The sequence below is a fragment of the Crinia signifera genome, chromosome 8 (assembly GCF_055691185.1).
Source record: "Crinia signifera chromosome 8, ASM5569118v1, whole genome shotgun sequence".
Taxonomy (NCBI): Eukaryota; Metazoa; Chordata; class Amphibia; order Anura; family Myobatrachidae; genus Crinia; species Crinia signifera.
In genome coordinates this window covers 144,291,592-144,314,763 of record NC_139224.1, presented here as the reverse complement: position 1 = coordinate 144,314,763, position 23,172 = coordinate 144,291,592, and the positions used below count along the sequence as shown (strand labels likewise).

Sequence of the window (23,172 nt, the reverse complement as noted above, 5' to 3'; positions counted from 1 at the left end):
ACCTGCGGCGCCGTCATGTGTATAAAGCTGGCTGCGGATGGCGGGGTCCCTGTAGTGAATAGCAAATAACTAGCGCTTCCCGCGCCGCCGTGCGCATATCGCTAGTTATTTGCTATTCACTACAGGGACCCCGCCGGCCGCAGCCAGCTTTATACACATGACGGCGCCGCAGGTACCCCTACGGCACGGACACCCCTGACTGCCCCAGCACTGCAGGGAAGCCGGGGCAGCAATTTTTTTACACCGTTCGCTGGGGGTGAGGGGCGAACTGCCGCCCTCCAGGTGCTGGCGCCCTAGGCAAATGCCTAGAGCTGCCTAGTGGTGGCGCCGACCCTGAGTCTAATATAACAAACCCTATCTGGTGCTAAATGTGATATAAATATGTTTCCATGATATGTTATCCCTATATAAGGTAAATACAGGCTTCTGACACCGTGTGAATCCTTTATTTAATTACAAGCTCAATTCACTCTCTTAGGAGGTAATTAAGAAAGCAGGTCTACAAACTTCCAGTGGTCTCTATCATAATGCCTCCATTCACTAGGGAGCTTTCCATGTAATTTGGGCTTTTTTTTTTCATGCGATTGCGGCAAGCAATCCAATTTGCATGTGATTGACAGTAGGTCCGAAGCACCGGAGCCAGCGAGTCGCACTGGCTGCAGAAGCAATCTGTTGGATTGCTTTGGAGCCAGGCAGGTTTGGCTGGGATCACATGCGATATCACATGCAAAGGACCGCAAGGCAGGATCAGGGGTGGCTTTTCCGAGAAGAAAAGATGCCCTATTGTATGACCGGCTTAGGAGCTGTAGATGCTCGTCATGAAGGAATACCGATAATCCGGTGGTAGTTTGTAGTAGACCCCATTATTTGTGTGTGTTCTGATGGTCATCAGTCCATGGTACCCATCCAAGAATGTCCCGTCCTCTGTGGTGTGCTCCACAGTCAGCGTGTACATGGGGGAAACCTTCATTAGATTCTGTGTGCTCAGCCAGGCCCTACCCAATGCGACTGCCTGAAGCTTGAATGAGACTTCCTGCTGGACGCCCTGGAACAGTTCCAGCATATCCCGCACCATCGGCTCTGTGTAGCCTTCCACCAGCTGTTCTGCCGGCCAGCTGGGGGCTATTGTAACCGCAGGGAAGATGGCATTGATGCTTCTGATGAAATCTTTGCCTGGAATATACCCAGGGGTTCTGAAACTCCCATAAGACACGTCCATGCTGATCCATACTGGAAAATACAGGGATTTCTGATCATTCAGCCTTTTCAGGACATGGAGTGTCTCATTGAGAGAAGCTGGATCTTTCGGTTTAAGGAAAACTCCCCATGGACTAACACTGTTAGAAACCAACTTCAGACACTCTTCAAGTGGAAGCCTCACTGCTGACTTTGCAAAGATCACCATTGGGACAGGAAGAGTGCTGAAGGATTGGAGTTCTACTTGGAAAGTGAGCATCCCAAAAGTGCCTGCAAATGAGACCGACAGCGTTGTAAGTATTCCACAGACGCTGCAACTGGAATATAGTTATATAGTCAGTAAGGTTGGAAAATACACAAGTCCCTCTAGTCCAGGCATGTCCAACCTGCGGCCCTCCAGATGTGCTAAAACTACACATCCCAGCATGCCTTGCCACAATTTGGCTATTAGGGAATGCTAGAATGATGGCAATGCATGCTGGGATGTGTAGTTTTAGCACATCTGGAGGGCCGCAGGTTGGACATGCCTGCTCTAGTCTAATGTATTGTCTTCGGTCCATTCTAGTTTTAACAGTTTTAGAGACTCTTATTTCCTCCTTATCTTCAAAACATGCTTCCCGAGCGGCCCTGATCCTCCCCGAGGGGCCACGATTCTACCCGGGGGGAGGATCGGCAATGAGGAGGGGGGGGGAGATCAGCGACATGGGGGATGGTGGTGCTCTAGTGGTTCACCACTGTAGGCACCACTTGTACACCCTTTCTTTACAGTGGCACACATGGAAATTTCTTAAGAGGGCCGCTCCTGCAGCACAGCCCAAAAAATTTCCTTCCGTACCACCCAAATGCCTATAAGGGTGGGAGGTCTAATTAGGATTTCAGATCGCTGGGGGGGGGGGGGGGGGGGGCTATTGCCAATGGGAATGGCAAGCTATTTTATTATGGGGGCCTATGGACATGGCGTGGGTGTTTGGGGGGTGCAAAACACCGCTTAGATATATATCTTTTTAAAAAATAAAAATATTACTTCAAAATACTTTAAAAACTTTCTTAAGTAGTAAAAAAAGCCTAACAATGAGCAGTTTTGTTGGGAAAAGATCATCAGTTAAGTGGATAAACCACCGCTGTGTCAGTATACTGTATGATCTGCCATCACGGACACTGTTCTTACTTTGCAGAAGGCTCTTTATACTGATGTCAGCCTCTGGATCCAACCATTTCAGCAGAATTCCATCATTATCATCTGGGTGAAAATACATCCGGAGGCTCCCCCCAGAATAGAACAATGTCTTCCTGTTTGGATTCACTAACAAACAAAAAACAACACAATGCCGATGTTCACATATCATAATCATTGGAGAAATATGTAAAAATACAGATACATTATTTACGAGGGTAAAGGTCAATGTTTCAGACTATTCGGTTGACAAGAGAATTGGTCTCAGACTGTGATGAGTTTGACAAGATAAGAATGAACCCATCCTCCTCTGACCTCTCCCACTCTTATTATTGTCACATCATAGACTTCGGACTGATACTTACATGCTATTTGTTTGAAGTCTGATAACAAGGGTTCATAAATGTCATAATAGATCTCCTGAGGGTCACTGTTATCTCGGATGAACAACAGGTCGTCCAGGACAAGCGGGTCGGTAGTCCCCTGCCATAAAGTCAGGCTGTACCTGTGCAGGTAATAGGACACACTGATATAATGCACCCGGTTATTATGACTATCATTGTGATGTACAGTCTATATGAGCCCATGACATTCTATCACATGGAATTCTTAGTAAGTATCTGTGGCGGACTCTAGGGATGTTCTCCATGACCAAAATGTCAACAAATGCTATCCACGGTGTCGACACTGACATCAAGGCAACATTTTCAGAATGTCAACAGTACTATTTTGGCTTAGAACTAATCCTAACCCTAATTGCAGCCTAACCCTAATTACAGTCTCATACCACTTTTACACCAAAACTGCCGGGTCGCATCCAGGATTTTGGACCCGGATGCGACACGGCAGTTGTTCCCTTTTACACCGGCGTCTGGTGAATTCGGGCCCTGAGCCGGCGCTCGGAGATGACATCATCTCCAAGCACCAGGAAACCTGCCGACTGTCACCCCCGCAATGCCACCTGACACCCCCGCAATGTTGACCGACGTGCTGGGGGAAAGCCCAGCACCCAGGTGAGCTGCTGGACTGTCCCCTAGGCTCCGTACGCCCCCAGCCTCCGTCTATGAGGTGAATGGATGCCGCACACAGGCATCCATTCACCTTTGCTGCTGTGTGAATAGTACCACAGACAGCAGCGGAGGCTGTACGCAGCCCCTGCCCAACCTCCGGACTGACCTCAGGGCGCTGCGGTCCAGAGGTTGGGGCTCCCTGATTGGAGGAAATGGGTCCCTGGGTCAGATGACCCGGGTTACCCATTTACACGGCCCCTGACTCCAGGAAGCCCCGTGTCCGACTCTGAACATTTGCTGGGTTGGAAACCGGGTAACAGGACCTGGGTTATCTTTTTTTCCCGTTTACACCAAGCCCCGGCCCGGACTGGAGCTGCAATAATCCGAGTCGCGGCTCTGGTGTAAAAGGGGTATTACTGTAACCCTAATTACAACCTAGCCCTAATTGTTGTCTACCCTAAATTGCAGAGTAATGTTAATTGCATTCTAATGCTAATTTGATATTACCCATAACTGCAGCCAAACCTTAATCCAGTGGTAGCCAACCCTAGCCCTCGAGAGCTACCAACAGTTCACATTTTCCAGACAACCTAGCTGCTGCACAGCTGCACTCATTAATCACTGACACATTTTAAAAGATACACAGATGGAGCTAATTAGCTCACTTGTGATTCTGTGAGTACACCTGCAAAACATGCACTGTTGGTAGCTCTCGAGGACTAGGGTTGGCTACCCCAGCCTTAATCCTAACTGCAGCCTAAACCTAATTGTATCCGTTAATTGTCTACATATCTGTCGAGTTCCTGAATGTTGATAGTGGGAAAACGCATCTGCATTCTGGTGTCAACATTTTGATTGACTAGAACCCAATTCCATATGGGAAGTTTTATATGAGTGTTTGTGTGTGTGTGTGAGTGTGCTGGCCACACATCGGACCAATTTTGGAATAAAAATCTGGTACTGGATGGGAGCAAATAACAAAGAACAATTTGCTCACAAACCCAGGAAAATGGACAAAAACATTCAGTGAAATTATTTAACTCAAACCCAAAGCACATTACCGTGTCTGAGTGACAGTTGTTTCCAGATTTTTGGAGCAAATGAATGAATTACAAATTACATTTGCTCCCATCCAGTACCAGATTTTTATTCCATCCAACCAACTAGATGGATAGTTGGATGAAAGTTGGTCTGATGTGTCAGACCAACACATTAGTGACATCAGAGTGTGTAGATTGAGACTTAGCAGCTGTTCTGTTTAATACTGTACTTCTACGTAAAACCAGCTGTTTATAGACAAAGTAATGTTTAAGCATAATGTGAATGAAGAACTACAATATACTGTATGTTATATCAATCTGCTATGCTGGGGTATAGGATTTAGCATAGGTGTAACTGTTCTCACACGTCCCATGTACAGGTATGTCTGGTCTCAGGCTGGTTACCGTTCTGATTGCTGCAGGAGCCAGTGGAAGTGTGTCCAAGCTGTGCGGGCCAGCACAGCACGGACCGGGAACGTTACCCTCTGGGGCAGGTCTTTTACAAGGCTGTACATTGTCTCAATCATTTCCTTTGTGTACGTTTTGTTTGAGATAATTGGCGGCAAATACAGTGTTACCCAGCCAGGAGAAATGGTGACATCTGGGAACTTCTCTTGGACGAGCTTTAGAAACCTGCAAATATAGATTCCAGTTAGTTTCTGCTATTAAATTCCTTTGGCCCAACAATAAGTTGATGCATTTCATCGTTTTCCATGATCTTGAAGTTAGTTTTAGCTTTTATCTCATCCTTTCATACAATACTATAACCAGATAAAACAAATCTACTCACTGGGTTGCATTCACCCCGACTTCAAGGTTGACATTGGGCCCACTCACGATGTCTGCGTTTATCCATACGGGGCGATCGATGGGTATCTGAGAAGTCTTTGTGTTCAGTAAATCCAGTGATGGGCCTACTACGCCGATACTTTTAAAGTCCAGCTTGATGCCTGCAGAGGGTGAAGTGATAACATGGTTGTAGATATGAGATGATAATATCAATGGAGCCCCAAATGTTAGATTGCCCCTATTGCCAATATTTATTTCATATTGTATAATGCAATTCCATTGTATACTGAATGCAAATGCTTCACATACCAGTGACTTGCTGCAAATACACCATACTTGCCTATCCTCCCAGAAACGGCAGGAGACTCCCGTTTTTTTGTGGTAGCCCCCGCAGCACTAGTAGGATAGATGACTCTCCCGTATTGTGCCACATCCTGCCTTTTTCCTTGTAGAGTGAGGCTGTGAGGTGGTGAGGCTCAGAGCCAGCCCTAGGCATAGGCAGACTGGGCAAAAGCCTAGGGGATTTGCAATGCCTGGGATATTCAAGCCTAGGGGTGGCTCTGCCTCAACAGCAGGCACTGGCAGAGGAAAAAGGCTAAATATGGGAACGATATCATTTAGCCACGCCCCCTACCCACAGACCTATAGGCATCTCCTCACCCTGGAGGTGGGGCATAATGACATGACAGTCTACACCCATTACCCCCCAAAGCGAGGCGCTGCGTCACTTCTCCGGGTTTCTCTGACAGAGTAGAAATTAAAAGTTGGCAAATATGCAATACACACATCAGTACAGAAATATCTTCCACAGTCTACTTTCTAAAGCCTTTTACGCTACATGTAGTAGACATACTACATTTTTTATTTACTACAATATAACGATGGTAGTTCATTCATTATAACTGAGTGCGATTAAATGACCGTCATTATTACCTTTTGAGGACTGAAGCACAGAATCCAGCCATTCCTGTAGGGTATTGTCACTATACACATCAGGGGGATGAGCCATAATAGGGGTATTTGTCTGATTTGCGGTTCCGTATCCCTCCAAGTTGACATCTGCTTCCAGAACCATGATGTCACCTGCGGAGTTATATATACAGTGATCATCATTGTGTGCAAGTTCCCTTGTATATGTGAGGTGATCATTTCTTGAACATCCCTTTTGGCTAGAGATGGCTCCTACCTGAAATGCAGGAACGCAAACCCATGCATGCACACAAAGTATCGAGCAGCCCAGGCCTCTAGGAACTGCATCAGTTGCAGCCCTGAAAAGTCCTGTGGGGCTGTTGTTATAGCATGGGAGTGACTTCCCATTGGGAATGCACCCTCTGCTAATTGCAGGTAGGGCTGGCAGCCCTTCCGTTGGGAAGCCACAACCTGCATGCAGTGGTTGCAGGTTAATGATTAGAGTGTAAGCTCTGTTGAACAGGCCCACTCATCTGTTATTTCATAGTGAACTTTTGCATTGTAAACTGTGGTTTATTCGGTCTGGCTCCTTGTGTGGTGAAGCAGGTCCAGCTTAAAGTCAGGACAACTAGGGACCTTTGCCTACAATAAGTCATACTAGCCTACATTCTTCTGCTCCTCTCTGGGAGTAGTCCAGAGAGGAGATGCCTATGTGCATTTTGGGGGGGTGGTACTGAAGCTGACGTCATCTAGCGGGGCTAAATTATGTGATTTGTGTCATTTTCACCCCTTTAATAAATGCCGTGATCATCGTATTTTGTTTCTGCAGCTAAAGAGGAATCTGGGGTCCGTGTCGGTGGTGGGAAACTAGCCCACCTTTCCAGGGAGCAGGGAGGGCTACCCAATATTCTGGAGCCCCATGGCCATGCCAGGAGGGTAGGCAAGTATGCAATAAGTATCAATTAAAAAGATCAGTGCCCAGATTCTTATCTGCCAGACACTTGTCATCCTTATCTGGACTGGCAACATATACTAACTGACCCTACAGTACTTACTGTACCATCTTTATGTACTGGTTGACTTGATTTTACATTATTTAAAGGGTCTTTACCACTTTGGGACCGCAGGAATAAAAACCATTTGCATAATTTTGTTATATTTAAGTTAAATTGAGGATCTGATCTTCGTGTGCAAGTGTATCAGAGTTTTATTTAGGAAGTGGGAATTTGAAGGGATTAGCTGCAATTTATATCACTCGTAATATTTTGCTAAATGCCCCAAGCAGTGATTAACAAAGCAATGATTTATCTTGTGTCTTGTAATAGGTCATTACTGAACATCCAAATCTGCACAGGCGTTGACAAATTGGACAAACACACATTTCAATATACTGGGAGCTTGATGCAATCTGTCTGGGTTCTGGAATCTTGGCTGATCAGGAGTGATACTAAAAGTATATGATAATGTAGCAGCCTTCTTAACATTTGGGTAATGAGGTCCAGAGTGCCTCGAAATATCACATCAGCTTGCAGTGCCATTATTTTATTACAGGCTTCAATGATCACTGGCATTGCATGACCTGCATCCAGGTCACACCACTAAATGTTGGGACATGATACTCCCCCCAGCATTACCAGAGATCACACCTGTACCAGTCAATAGGGACAGACACGGATGGAGGAGCAACAGTTAAATAGTTTCTCAGCAAAGAGCATGGTAATCAGTAGCCTGGAAATGCGAACTGAATGCACTATGTGGCATACTGTGAAGAACTGTAGTGCACTACAACAGAGGTGCCGATTTATGTTTTTGCTGGTGGGTGCTCAAGCCTGTTGAAAGGCTCAACAAGCAAATACAGTGGCCCGGCATTGGGACTCTGGAGTTACGGGCACGTGGGTGCTCATTAATTCCTGTGGGTGCTTGAGCACCCACAGAATCGGCGCTTATGCACTACAATGTTGTATAATAAGAATGGAGGGTATTGTGTGGCATACTGTGAACTGAAGTGCACTACAATGTTGTATAATGTGAATGGAGGGTATTGTGGGGCATACTGTGAGCTGGGGGCACTACAATGTTGTATAATGTGAATGGAGGGTATTGTGTGGCAGACTGTGAACTGAAGTGCACTACAATGTTGTATAATGTGAATGGAGGGTATTGTGTGGCATACTGTGAACTGGGGACACTACAATGTGGCATAATGAGAATCAAGGACATTACAATGTGGTAGAATGGGAACTGAGAGCTTTACAAAGTGGTATGATGTGAACATAGGACACTAGCATACTGTGAACTGACAGGACTACAAAGTGGCATAATATGAACTGGGGGCACTGCAATGTGGCCTATTGTGAACTAGTATACTATTATGTGAGATAGCTTTTGAGAAGCATTGGATTCCGGTTTACGTTCCAAATATTACTATGCAGAAACCTTTCATTTGATAGTGCCTTCTGTTACTTGTTGCCCCACAACACCTGCATAACCACATGTTTCTTAACACCGTCTTAAATTAAAGAAGTAGCTTTTGTTTATTTTTTTTTATATATAGATTAGGCATTCCATGTCAGCATGTTCTTGGGTAGCAGTAAATGTTTCCTGGTGAACTGTAAGAGAACTGTGAGTTCACAGTATCGGCTTACCACAGATTACTATAGACGGTTCATACACAATCAAATCTATTGTGAATCCGTGTAACCAAGATGATCAGCAGCTCACTTAACATGTAACACGGCACAGTTTGCTTCACAAAAGAATCTAAGTTCCCTATTTTGGGCTTTAAAAAGAGCAATTGAACTGAAGGATTTAAATTCATGGATAACTACCACTAGGTCACCTGACCCACCCGTGATCTGTACCGGAATTACAGCTATTTATTATATGGCCTCATACAGTATAATTATGACCTCTCTCTCACATCTTCTAGCAATTGATGTTTATCAATCTGGGAGATTTATTCTGTCCCCCAAAACCTCCCTATTTGTCAGTATTGACGAGGTACGCAAAATTAATTATTTTAATTGCAGTTATGTCTATTAACTATACCAAAACTACAGCCTGGCCATTATACAGTGTCTACATTGCAGGGATGTGGTACAGCTCACAGACAATTCCTAGGCCAGTGATGGAGAACCTTGGCACTCCAGCTGTTGTTGAACTACACATCCCAGCATGCCCTGAAAAGTTTTGCTATTTGGCCATGCTAAAACTGTTGTATGGCATGCTGGGATGTATAGTTCAACAACAGCTGGAGTACCAAGGTTCCCCATCATTGGCCAAAAGTTCGACTTGCACAGGGTTGACACTAGAAAAAGATTGACACAAACATGAAAAAAGGTTGACACATGAAAATATCGACATGAGCTTTTCAGTTTTTTTGGTGTCAATGTCAGCACTTGCGCTCAGCACACTAGCATTCCCACTGTCCAATAAATTTGAAAAAAAAATCGCGAAAAATGTATGTCGCCCTATGTTGACCTTTTGGCCAAGTCAACTGCATGTATGTCGACCATATGGCGTCAACCTATTGACTGTCAAAATAGTTATTGTCGGTCATCAATCCGGATATCACATTGTAGAATGGCGTTACCAGGAAATGCACTGCACATGATGCATCGGCGGCATGGCCTGGAACTTACACCATGTAGATTACATTCATCGGAAGTCATTTCCAATAAATGTCCCTGAGTTTTATATGAGCGGCATAAAGAGATAAACATGATTATGAGAACAATAAATTCATCACAGTTTGGCAGTGACAACATAAAAAAAGAACACAATATAATGTACTCTCATGCCAAGGAAGACAAACATTAATGCAATAATAATCTATGCAGTTTGGAATAAAAGGTCAAATAAAGTGAAAGCACTGATCTAGATGCAGAGGGAAATTACTTGGGTACTCTTTACCTAGAACGGTGCCAGCGATTGAAATCGCGGTCGTCGGGGGTAAAAATCGCGGTCATCGCGGGTAAATCGCGATGACCGCGATTTTCCCATAGGGAACAATGTTAAAAAGTCAGATTGACCGCGATTTGACTGTTAAATGCCTCAATGGACCCGATTTGGCCCTAGGAATCAATGTTAAATGGGCCACAGAGCCCAAATAAGCACAATTAACCCTTAAATGTCCCCCCCAATTTTTAACGCCACCCCACGATCCACGCGAACCCGAAGCGTGGCGAGCGCAGCGGTACGCGTCCTCCGACCTTTTCATGCCCTACTATCCACTAGGGCGTGGAGTGAGAATATAATAGTGTGGCGAGCGCAGCGAGCCACCGAGCCCGAAGCGTGGCGAGCGCACGCGGATACCTTCACAGTTATATGCGTCCCCTCGCGGGCTTCACAGGTGTCCGTGGCGACGCCGACACCTGTGAAGCCCGCGAGGGTACGCGTCTACCTGTGAAGGTATCCGCGTCCGCTCGCCACGCTTCGGGCTCGGTGGCTCGCTGCGCTCGCCACACTATTATATTCTCACTCCACGCCCTAGTGGATAGTAGGGCATGAAAAGGTCGGAGAACGCGTACCGCCGCCCCTCGCGGGCCCGCTGCGCTCGCCACGCTTCGGGTTTGCGTGGATCGTGGGGTGGCGTTAAAAATTGGGGGGGACATTTAAGGGTTAATGGGCTCTGTGGCCCATTTAACATTGATTTCTATGGCCAAATCGGGTCCATTGAGCCATTTAACAGTAAAATCGGGTCCATCGCGCCTTTTAACATTGATTCCTATGGGAAATCGGGAGCATCGCGTCGCGGGCATCGCGGGTACATTTATGGCCGGCCGCGACGCGACCGACACGATTTCCATGTTTAACATGGGTTTCAATGGGAAATCGCGGGCATCGCGTCGGTCGCGTCGCGGCCACACATAAATGTACCCGCGATGCCCGCGACGGGCGCCGTTCTAGGTAAAGAGTACCATTGCATTATGTTAGTGAAGCTGGGCCCTACTGTAATTCATAATTCAGTCGACCTGCTTGTGCTGCAATTGCACTGCAGTGCACACACACCTTTGTGATACGTCTAAACACAGAGTGATTGACAGCTAGGGTCCGTTTGGGCCAGGTAACTGGGAGTGGCATCAAAAACAGGTGTGTCACTTTTCACAGCATTTATCTGCCTTCAGCTGCGATAATACACACAGAGAAACATATATACCCAGCTACTGCTGCGGCCAGTCTGCTTGACCATAGACACGCTCAGGAAGTTGATTTTACTTGTTAATGCATCAGTGCTGTGTATGTACATGTAGTAGCTGTGGACTTTGATATGGCTCAGGTGAATATTTATATTCTCTTCTGGGCAGTAGCTTGTCCATAGGCTGAGAATCGCAGATAAATAGGCATTAGTATATTCACATGAATACGGTCCCTAGTCACAAACATGGGGAATTAATTATATTTGCTATCGGGTGACCAAAACAATATAAACAGAATAAGGCAAAACAGTTTAAAAGGGGTGCTGGCTGGAGAGACAGAAGGGGTGCTAGATGAAAGACAGAAGGGGTGCTGGATGGAGAGACAGAAGGGGTGCTGGATGGAGAGACAGAAGGGGTGCTGGATGGAAGACAGAAGGTGTGCTGGATGGAAGACAGAAGGTGTGCTGGCTGGAGAGATAGAAGGGGTGCTGGCTGGAGAGACAGAAGGGGCGCTGGATGGAGAGACAGAAGGGGTGCTGGATGGAGAAACAGAAGGGGTGCTAGATGGAGAGACAGAAGGGGTGCTGGCTGGAGAGACAGAAGGGGTGCTAGATGAAAGACAAAAGGGGTGCTGGATGGAGAGACAGAAGGGGTGCTGGATGGAGAAACAGAAGGGGTGCTGTATGGAAGACAGAAGGTGTGCTGGATGGAGAGATAGAAGGGGTGCTGGCTGGAGAGACAGAAGGGGTGCTGGCTGGAAAGACAAAAGGGGCGCTGGCTGGAGAGACAGAAGGGGCGCTGGCTGGAGAGACAGAAAGGGTGCTGGATGGAGAGACAGAAGGGGTGCTGGATGGAGAGACAGAATGTGGAGGACAAGGCTGAAGAGAACTAGGGGGAAGGGTGGGGAGCTGCCACTTCCATCAATCCAGGGTCCCACTATTTCTGATGGCAGCCCAGTACCTCACATGTCAGAGAATGATTCCACTGAGGCAGCCATGGTATATGCATTGTTATATACTATTCACTCACTGTCTCTCTCCATCACTCATTTCAATGTCACCCTCTCACCACTGCTCTGACACATAGAGCCTTTCTCTGACATATTCGCCATCACTGAAGAACTATTTTTCCAATTACCAATTAAGACCATAAATGATGATCTCGCCTAGCCTGAGGGAGAGTTCATCTAACAACTACACCATCACCTCACTGTATTTTGTCACTGAACCTGAACCTGAGATCTTTGCCTGAGCAGAAGGATAGCCCCATGCAAGACCAATATTACACAGAGCAATTATTCATTAAACCACATAATTAGGGGAACAGTACAAACAACAAACATTGGTATTTAGACATTTTGGAGCATCTGCAGTTTTCAAAGGAACAATGTTCTTGCATGTAATTTCTTACAGAAACTAATTTCTGCATGTCCCCCATAACTTGCACAACAAACACACCAGTAGTGGAAGAAGGCATATTTACTGTTTAGCGCTTCTTGCATCTGTTGCTTGCCATTGGCTGCATGATACCAGGTGACTAGCAGCCCGTCCTTAGCCGTGATGTCCCCCTGCGCCTGGAGATATTCCAACATGTCTCCTCCGGTGTCGAACGTAGCCTTTGAATCTGGTGGGAAGTGAAACAGATTTAGTGCTGTAAGAATAAGGCAACCTGCGGTTTAAGAGCTGTTATTGTCAAATTTAAAGCATGGCCTTCCAGGACAGGATGGCGTTTATAATTCCTAGAGACAAAACCACCAGTCATCTGAGGGGAGACGCATGTTAGGGCTCTCTGGGACCGGCTGCATTTACAGGGGAGGTGTTAATGGAGATTTCCTGGCAGCCACTGCGACAGAAAGCTGGCTATCTGACAAGCACACTGTCAGCACAGGAAGATGGCCGACATGAGGTTATTTTGTGTCAATGTTGACACCTCTTAACATAAGCCCCCAATTAGTGTAGTGCATTCCTTACTTCAGGCGTGGTGGCTCTCCCTGGTACCACTGCGTGGAACACTTTACCGTTACCAGACGTAGCCCACGAGGATGAAAGTATGAAAAAGTACTAAGAAAACCCATGAAAAACTCATGTCGACCTTTTCAAGTGTCAACCGTTTACATTTCGACCTACTGACGGTCAATCTACTGTAGACACTGTAGGACTATCAACCGAATACTAGCTTTCCACAGATGCTGCAAAACAAAGGCCACTTGCAACAGTGTAGCTGCCTCCTGTTGACTGTCAGAATTATTTTTTTTTTTATTTGTGTGGGCAATTCATGTTTTTTTATATATATGTATTTTTTTAGATATTTTCTTATTTTTAACTGTATGCTTTCAATATCATCAGTGATATTGTATATTTCTTTGTGGATTGAGCTATGAGACCAGTCACAGGACACAGCTCGTGGTGTAATTACAGCTGAGTATCCCTTATCCAAAATGCTTGGGACCAGAAACAATTTGGATAATGGATTATTCCATATTTTGGAACAGTTTTATATTTCAATGAGGTATCTTGGGGACGGGACCCATGTGTGAACATAAAATGCATTTATGTTGTATAACCACATCAAACACATAAAATACACACAGATATATTTTATTTGTGCATGAAACAAGGTTTCAAAACATGGAAAACGCATGTTGATCTTTTGACTGTCGACCTTGTCTGCGTCGACCCAAGGTATACCGACCCTTTTCTGTGTTGACCTAGTCATTGTCTGAACATTGTCTACCATGGTTGACCTAGTGACTGTCCACCTAGACATTGTAATATCTACCTTCCGTTTTTGGTTAACAATGCCATTACTAATCCATTGGTTAAAAAAAAAAAAAAAAAAATCTCTGAAGACCCTTCATCCCTCTCCAGCCATCTCCCTACTCTTCAAACATCAAACCTCTCCAGCCAACTCCACACTCTTAAACCATTAACCCTCTCCAGCCATCTCCCTACTCTTCAACCATCAACCCTCTCCAGCCATCTCCCTACTATTCAAACATCAACCCTCTCCAGCCATCTCCCTACTCTTCAAACATCAAACCTCTCCAACCATCTCCCCACTCTTAAACCATTAACCCTCTCCAGCCATCTCCCTACTCTTCAACCATCAACCCTCTCCAGCCATCTCCCTACTCTTCAAACATCAAACCTCTACAGCCAACTCTCCACTCTTAAACCATTATCCCTCTCCAACACTCTCAGCCATCTCCCTATTCTTCAACCATCAACCCTCTGCAGCCATCTCACTATTCTTCAACCGTCAACCCTCTCCAGCCATCCCCCTACTTTTCAACTATCAACTCTCTCCAGCCATCTCCCCACTCTTCAACCATCGACCCTCTGCAACCATAAACCCTCTTCAGCCATCTCCCCACTCTTCAACATCAACCCTCTCCAGCCATCTCCCCACCCTTCAACCATCAACCTTCTCCAGCCATATTTTTCAACGATATTGGGGTGGGAACACTCAGCAATGTTTCCATCTTTGCGGATGACACAAAACTGAGTAGAGTAATTAGATCAACCGAGGATGTCTCTGCGATTCAGAAGGATCTTAATAAACTAGATGAGTGGGCAAAAAATTTGAAAATGAGGTTCAATGTGGATAAATGCAAAGTTATGCACCTTGGAAGACATAACCAGTGTGCTAGTTATAACCTAAGCGGGGAGGCTTTGGGTAATTCAGTATTTGAAAAGGATCTAAGAGTCCAAATAGATAACAAACTAGGGTGTAGTGCTCAATGTCACATAGCAACAAAAAATGCAAACAGAATTCTTGCATGTATAAAAAGGGGCATAGAAACTAGGGACTCAAAAGTAATTTTGCCACTGTTCAAAGCATTGGTTAGACCTCATCTTGAATATGGAGTACAATTCTGGGCCCCACACTATAAAAAGGACATTATAGAATTAGAAAAAACCCAAAGAAGAGCAACTAAGCTTATTAGGGGAATGGAGAATTTAAACTACGATGAGAGATTGAGCAATTTGGGACTATTTACACTAGAGAAGAGACGTTTAAGGGGGGACATGCTCAACATGTACAAGTATATCAGGGACCAATATACGGAACTGTCAAACACCCTTTTTACTGCAAGTAAGGATTCTACGACACGAGGGCACGAGTTTAGATTTTCAGGGCAGCCAAACTATGGAACTCTCATTCAGGTGAGGTGGTGTCGGCTCAGGGGCAGAACTCTGGGAGGCAATGGAGTCATCTGCCGCCGGGCTCCTGCTGCCAAGGGGGCACCTCTCCTCCCCAGTGAGTTTGAATAAGTTAATTGAAAGCCGTTGATATCGCTTCTGTGGCTGACTCCTCCTCCTAGCAGGACCATAATTGTCACTCTTTATTGTAAACATAATATCCATAACATGCATACATATATTTATATAAGATGGTGTACTGTATGTGTGTGATGGGGGGGGCACCAATTTATATCTTGCCTCCGGGCAACTGCGACGAACTTACGCCACTGTGTCGGCTGACACATTAATTACGTTTAAAATAAGGTTGGACAAACATTTATCGGTTAAAAACATCCAGGGGTACAAATAAGAATCATAATGGGTGAAACTGAGGGCCACTCAGACCGGCTATGGGGGCCGCATACAGCCCCCGGGCCTGAGGTTCCCCACCCCTGATCTAGTTCAATCTAGGTTTTGAGTAGGTTATCACTTGTTATAAGTAGTGTATTCTGATAATTTTAAGACCGATTGGGTGAAATTTACTAAGATGTGAAATACACTTCACAGGTCATGTTGCTATGGGCAACCAATCAGAATCTACTTCTTATTTATTTACCACCCTCTAGAGCCGGGGTAGCCAACTCCAGTCCTTGAGAACTACCAACAGATAATGCAGGGTTGCCAACTTTCTTATTCTCCTCTCCGGGAGAAGCCCGGAGAGGAGAGTTTCAGTAGCCGCTCAGGGGGCGGGGCTTAAGCGTGACATGACGCGATTGTGTCATTTTAGCTCCGCCCCCTCCTCTGAGACCCGAGGATTGTGGCATTTTAATGCCGCGATCCGGGGGTCAGCGGGGGTCCCCCCTGAATCCGGTAGGGTTGCCCACCCTTCCGGGGGGCCGGGAGGGGGACCCGATTTTCGGGAGACTCACGGAAATTCCGGGAGGGTCGGCAACCCTGAGTTAATGTTTTGCAGGTCTCCTCACAAGGAAGTAATTAGCTCCACATGTGGATCTTTTAAAATGTGTCAGTGAGTAACGAGTGCACCTGTGCTGCAGTAGGTTGTCTGGAAAATGTGAACTGTTGGTAGCTCTCGAGGACTGGAGTTGGCTACCACCAGGGACGTGCAGTCAGGGGAGGCAGGGGAGGCAGTGCTTCCCCTGTCAATTTGTTTTAAAATAATACAAAGAATATACCTATGACACATATTCTGTGTCATAAGTATTTTCTTTATATTATTTTACTGGTTTGAATGTATTAACCTAGTTTGGGAGGCATCAATAAGCGTGCCTCCCAAACAAAACGGCAAGGGGACGAAGCGGGGGGCGGGGCCTGGGGCGGGGCTAAGCTAAAAAGCCCATTAAAAATAACACTAAAAGCGGCACTTCTAGAAGTGCTTAATTGACAGGGGCTGCTGTGATTGGACAGCAGATCCAGCTGCTGGCCAATCACAGCAGCCCCTGTCATGTAAGCTTCCAAAAGTGCCGCGTTTGCTCCCTTCTCCCCTGCTCCCCATGCTGTGACCTGCGCTGGCTCCCGGTTCCCTGCCTGTGTGGCTGCTGCTCCCCTCTCCCCTGCCCAGTGAGTATCATTTTGTTTTCAGGGGGGGGGGGGGGAGGAGAGTCAAACGGGCGGGGATGGAGGTGGCAGCAGAGGACAGCTGCGAGGTGCGCCGGTGTCAGGTGCGTGGGGGGGGGGGTGTTACAGCGGGCGGGGACGGAGGTTTGCGGCAGGGGATGTGGATGCTGCCTGCTGCTGGAGGAGGGGGGCAGCGGGTGTCGGCGGCAGCCAGGGGGGGGGGGTTGCGGTGCGGTGGTGGCTGTGACAGTGCCTCTCCGTTCACAGCCACCACCGCACGTCACTGGCTACCACTGCTCTAGAGAATAGTAGACAGGATGTGATTGGTTGCCCATCGCAACATGACCTGTGAAGTGTATTTCACATCTTAGTAAATTTCACCCAAACGGTCTTAAAATGATCAGAATACACTATATCGAACAAGGGATAAGCTACTCAAAACCTAGGTTGAACTAGATGGGCGCAAGTCTTTATTCAGTCTATGTAACTATCACACTGGAGAAGGATGCTGTATCCGTTCATTCCCTACTGGACACTGTACAATCTGCCTCATTCCTGTAGAGAAACTAAAGTACTTAATAATATCCGGATGATACAGTAGGTCAACGGTCAATACCAAAAAGGTCAAATGCCCTAGGTTGACATTGGCAAAAGTGGCAAAATGTTGACATGGCAATGTTTTCCACATTTATTTTTTATTTTTTTGGACTTTCTGGCTTTACGATCCACATGGACTACGAATGGGAATATTAAAGTGTGACAAACTCAGCGTGCCATATGATGGTACACACTACACTAACTGGGGTTCCAATTGCTAAGTTGTTGACACTGACACCCCAAAAATTTTAATGCATCAACATTTTGCTTACGTCAAACATTTGTCTATGTCAACCTATTGACCTAGACCATGGGTCTTCAAACTGTGGCCCTCCAGATGTTGTGGAACTACATGTCCCAGCATGCCCTGACAGTTTTGGCATGCTCTTATAGGAAACAATGTGGCAATGCATGTTGGAACATGTAGTTTCACAACATCTGGAGGGCCGCAGTTTGAAGACCCGTGACCTAGACACTACTTTGACCCTTTGATCCACACTGTAGCTAATGTCCTGTCCGAAGGCACAGACTGCAGTCCAATTGACACTCAGGGCCTGTATAAGCAAAGTTTTAACCACACATAGTATGGACTCAAATCCTACCTTTTATCGGTGGCTTCCCCAAGGTCAGACAAAGCGCAGCAATTGTAACACATACTGCCAGGAATACACAGACTCCTGCCACCGTCCTTAGGTTGGACAATGTGCAGAGCTTCATCCCTAAAAGTCCAAGTTCTTGACTATGGAATAGTCAGCCCCTCTGACAACTGAGATGGGACAGTGCGTTTCCAGATGCTTCTGGCGATGGTTGAACCTCCAATTGTCTTTGGGTGTATGGTCCCTAGTCAGCTCCACATCCTATGACGGAGCCAACAATAGACGCCCTGCCTTATTATTTCCCAGGAAAAAGGCTTCTTCTCACATTACAGCGAAGGGCTCAGCTGCCCCTCAGCCGCACAGCTGAAATTACAGAAAGCACATGCAGAACTCTGCACTTGGACCTTGTGCCACTACATACTTTCACACGATAGGGAAGAAATTCCGTCCTTATACCTTACAATAGTTAATGTGTATGTATTATCACGGAACTTTAGAACTGCCAGTATTCAAGTCTTTTCTGGGAGGGGGGGGAGAGGATCGGTTAACTCTAGATGTATAATTACACGGGTGTTACACAGCTCTCGGATAAAGCAGTGATTTTGGAGAATGACAGCTGAATAAAAGCTGGTGTTTCTATTAATCATAAACCTATGGGACATTGCAGCACCTTGCACAATGCAGCATTTCGCTAATGTGAAATATATGTTTTATATATATAAGATATTTGTTTTTGGAAATTCTAAAATGTTACAGAGTGGTTACAAGTCAGATACAAGTAATCCGCACCCTTGTAGCGATCTTGTCCTGCATCTCAATTTACATAGCCATTTATTAAGGGGTGTACACACGGTGAGATTTTGGCAGGAGATTTTGACTCTATAGTCAACATCTCCTAGAAGGTTAGCCAAAATCTCCCTATTTTTCTCCTGCTTAGTCAATATTGTTCAGCATAGATTGCTTAGCATAGATTTAGTGTACAGGCAAGGGAATTTTGACTAGATCATAGACTATCATTACTTTAGAATCTCCGGTGCATCTAGCCAAAATCTCTCTCAAAATTGCTTAGTCAAAATTGTCCATTAGCAAAAATCTCCCCGTGTGTAAATCCCTTTAGTCGACATGTAAAATGTTGACAATTTGTAGATTGCTGACACTATGGTAAGGATGCAGAGGGGGAGTGGTGCTAGGGTTACATCTAGGGCTGGGGTAGCCAACCCTAGTCCTCGAGAGCTACCAACAGTGCATGTTTTGCAGGTCTCCTCACAGAATCACAAGTGAGCTAATTAGCTCCATCTGTGTATCTTTTAAAATGTGTCAGTGATTAATGAGTGCAGCTGTGCAGCAGCTAGGTTGTCTGGAAAATGTGAACTGTTGGTAGCTCTCGAGGGCTAGGGTTGGCTACCACTGCCCTAGATTCTAGTGGTAGCCAACCCTAGCCCTCGAGAGCTACCAACAGTTCACATTTTCCAGACAACCTAGCTGCTGCACAGCTGCACTCATTAATCACTGACAAATTTTAAAAGATACACAGATGGAGCTAATTAGCTCACTTGTGATTCTGTGAGGAGACCTGCAAAACATGCACTGTTGGTAGCTCTCGAGGACTAGGGTTGGCTGCCCCAGATCTAGGGTGAATGTTAGGGGTCCTGTAATAATATTTATTGTCTGACGGGGTCCCAGAGCAAATAGTAGAGTACTCACTGATACAACCGGATCAGATGACACACAAGACACCACCAGAGATAGCGATGGCTACATCGCTGGGAGCTATTGTTTTGCCGGCATTCTGAGTAAGATGATATTTAGAGACAGGATTATATGCAACATAAAAAGCTTGAAATATGCATGCAAATATGCATGAAAAATACTTAAAATATGCATGAAAAGTGTTAAAATATGCTACATTAAATAATAAAAAAGTAATTTAAAAATCAGCATAAAATTAGTTGCAAATAAACCTCAAAAAATAGGCCCACAGCACACACACACTGTCCTCCTCCTGCGACCTGCCTCCTCTTCCTCACAGACACTTGGCTGTCTGTGAATGCCTGGATGACATGTCATGTCCGGATCAGCCCCCTACCCATTGCTTCCTGCGCCTGTCAGCTGTCAATCAAATGAGGAACAGGCAGCAACGCCACCTCCCCTTCCTTCCCTCTTCTCAGTGTGCTGTGCCAGTGCCGCTGCCAATCCTCAACACTCCGCCCCCTCTATCTCCTCCCCTCTTCTTCCATCTCCTCCTTCTGTCCCCACCTTTTTCCCTCAGTCACGAGTGCTGCACATACTTTTTGTACTGCTTTCGGATCGCATTGCACACACATTGCATGCATGCCGTGCAATTCTCGCAGCGTGTATGGGCACCTTTAGTGCCTGCAACATTTTGCGGACACCGCACTGAGATGGTGTATGCATACATGTACATACACCCGAGATCCTCCATAGGATCGCATGTTGCATACGCTCCCACAATTGGGCTGCAGCTTGTTGCAATGGCAATGTAAAAGGGCGCAAAATGTATGGTTTGCAGGAGGGCGCCGGACACCCTAGCACCGGCCCTGATCCAAGGTTCCCCACACTGCGCACATATTGCCCCAGCCTGCACACTCTACCACTACCTGGCCAGCAGCAGCAGGGCAAAGCAGTGCTGTGACTCACGGGTGGAAAGGGGGCAGGACCTAAAATATGCACCATCACTAGAATTTAGGTAAAATATGCAATAACCAGTGAGAATGGGAAAAATCTGCAAATGCATATGCAAATATGCAAATGCATATAATCCTGTCTCTAATGATATTTCATCAGTGTCATCAACCTGACTGTCATCCTAGTAAATGTAGACATGCAACATGTCGACATTCACATTATATTTTTATACTGGTAATGAAATCACTACCAAACTATTATTAAAATGATTGTACACACATAGAAGAAATAGGCTTCAGCAACTAAAAACCACATTTAAAATACATTACAGAGAATGAGAACAATTATGACCAGAGGGGACAATCACGCTGCATTGCTCATCATAGACACTCAGGGGTAAATGTACCAAGATGAGAGTTCTACTGAACATTGGATGTGGCGCATAGCAACCAATCCAATCTGCTATCTTCTAGAAGGTGCTAAATAAATACATATAATCTGATTGGTTGCTACGGGCAACATCCCATCTTTAATAAAACTCCTATCTTAGTAAATGTACACCCTCAGCATTTCTACATCACAGTAGTGTCCTTGCATTTTTGTAGAGAGAGCAGAACCAGGCCCAAGGCGCCTATCAGATTGGGGAGAGGGGAGGAATGCAGAGCAAGGGGAGGCATCTTACCTTGCTTGATCCAGAAAGCTGGTCCCTCCTTCTCAGCCGACACCATCTTCCCAGTGATATTTGGGGAGATGGTGATTTGCAATAAAGAGCAAAGACTCTTTGAAGAGCCTTTACTTTTATTGTGCAGATATCTTCCCAAAGCTGTTGCCGGGAAGATGGCAGGCAGAGAAGGCGGTATACTCAGGATAAGGGCAGTGGACCCGGGATGTCGAGAAAGCCTAGGCAATTAATATTGCCCCACTTCTCAGCACCAGTGAACGTGGTCACCTCTAACCGAACATTTTTGAAAATAAATCTATTCACCAAGACTCAATTACCCACTGCAGAGTGCTGGAAGAATTTATTTTATATATTTTTTCTTGTAGAGAATAGGGGCAGGGAATGATGTAAATTAATATAAATATTATTTTTTAAAAGTGCTGTATAACCCACAACCCCTCCGGCTGGGAATATACCTTTTACTCCCCTGTCCACAACTCGTACTCAAGAATAGATCTCCTCTTATGCGACAAGTGGACTTTGCAGAAATCCAAAGACATTGACATTCTCCCCATTACCTGGTCTGACCATGCCCCCATATCCTGAAAATGGCTTCTAAACAGTCAAAACATCCCCCCTAGACCCTGGCGACATTCCCCTCACCTCCTGTCTGACCCACTATCTAAGTCCATAATCGCTGACAGAATTGCCTCCTATTTCAGCACCAACTCCCCTCAAGACACTTCTGTTACAACACACTGGTGCCCCTTTAAAGAGGCACAGCCATCCAAGCTGGTTTGCTTCTCAAAAAGCACACCATCCAGAAACAGACCGATCTGGAAAATAAACTCAAAGCTCTCGATACTAAAAATAAATCCTCTCCCTCACCCGCACTTCGAAAAGAGCTCCTAGAGGTCCGCAGCCAACTCCAAAAATTGCTTTTAGCCAACACCCAATCAGCTTTAAATAGACTACGCCAAAAATTTTACCTTTCAGGGAATAAATCTGGTAAAATGTTAGCTCGTAAATTGAGGATGCAACATGCTAAAAATCGTATCAAACTTATATACTCTTCCTCTAACGATAAACTCCTGAACCCACAAGACATTGCCAACCAGTTTGTCCAATACTATGCCCAACTCTACAATCTATCCCAAGACGCAGAAACCCCTCAACCAACGCCCTCGTCCATCTCCTCCTTTTTAGATGACCTAACTTTGCCTTCCCTCACTGCAAACCAACTAGAGACTCTCAATGTCCCCTAGACCCACCTCGAGGTGGAAAAGGCAATTAAATCCCTTCCCTATGGTAAGGCCCCTAGACCTGACGGGTTTATCAACAACTTCTATACCACCTTCCGGGATACCCTGATGCCCTATCTGACCACCCTCTTTAATAGCATAACTTCCTCAGGCTCTCTCCCCAAAGAAATGTTAGAAGCCCAGAGAGTAACCATCCCAAAACCTGGCAAAGACCCTGCCCATTGCCATAACAATCGTCCGATATCGCTATTAAACGCAGACTTGAAAATATTTGCCACAAGAATCAACAGATACCTCCCCTTGCTGATGCACCTGACCAGACTGGGTTTGTGCGTGGCAGGCAATCGCCCCCAAAAACACCCGTAGAGTGTTTAATCTAATAGATTCATTAAAA

At 45.7% G+C, this 23,172-nt stretch overlaps 1 protein-coding gene across 6 annotated transcripts; it reads right to left on the bottom strand.

Moving 5' to 3' along the window:
* Positions 1 to 348: 348 nt before the first annotated feature.
* On the bottom strand, positions 349 to 20,275 carry FAM151A (family with sequence similarity 151 member A). Of its 6 annotated transcripts, XM_083157317.1 has the most exons (9): positions 19,914 to 20,136; positions 18,216 to 18,572; positions 12,740 to 12,880; positions 6,144 to 6,293; positions 5,212 to 5,371; positions 4,827 to 5,054; positions 2,737 to 2,876; positions 2,366 to 2,500; positions 349 to 1,467 (listed from the first exon to the last, which is right to left on the bottom strand). In XM_083157317.1, the coding sequence occupies exons 2-9, from the start codon at positions 18,328 to 18,330 to the stop codon at positions 797 to 799; spliced, it is 1,740 nt and encodes a 579-aa protein (XP_083013443.1). In that variant the 5' UTR covers positions 18,331 to 18,572; positions 19,914 to 20,136; the 3' UTR covers positions 349 to 796. The 6 variants fall into 6 exon arrangements, with proteins under 6 accessions (XP_083013443.1, XP_083013445.1, XP_083013446.1 ...); XM_083157319.1 differs by lacking the exons at positions 18,216 to 18,572; positions 19,914 to 20,136 and adding an exon at positions 20,171 to 20,275; XM_083157320.1 differs by lacking the exon at positions 18,216 to 18,572.
* Between the last annotated feature and the right edge of the window lie 2,897 nt (positions 20,276 to 23,172).

Excerpts from the sequence above, each read along its gene's own strand:
- FAM151A (XM_083157317.1), bottom strand. The coding sequence starts at position 18,330 with ATGAAGCTCTGCACATTGTCCAACCTAAGGACGGTGGCAGGAGTCTGT. Across the intron at positions 5,372-6,143 it reads TGTGCTTCAGTCCTCAAAAG|GCATCAAGCTGGACTTTAAA; the intron begins GTAATAATGACG and ends CACCCTCTGCAG. Across the intron at positions 5,055-5,211 it reads GTCGGGGTGAATGCAACCCA|GTTTCTAAAGCTCGTCCAAG; the intron begins GTGAGTAGATTT and ends CTATATTTGCAG.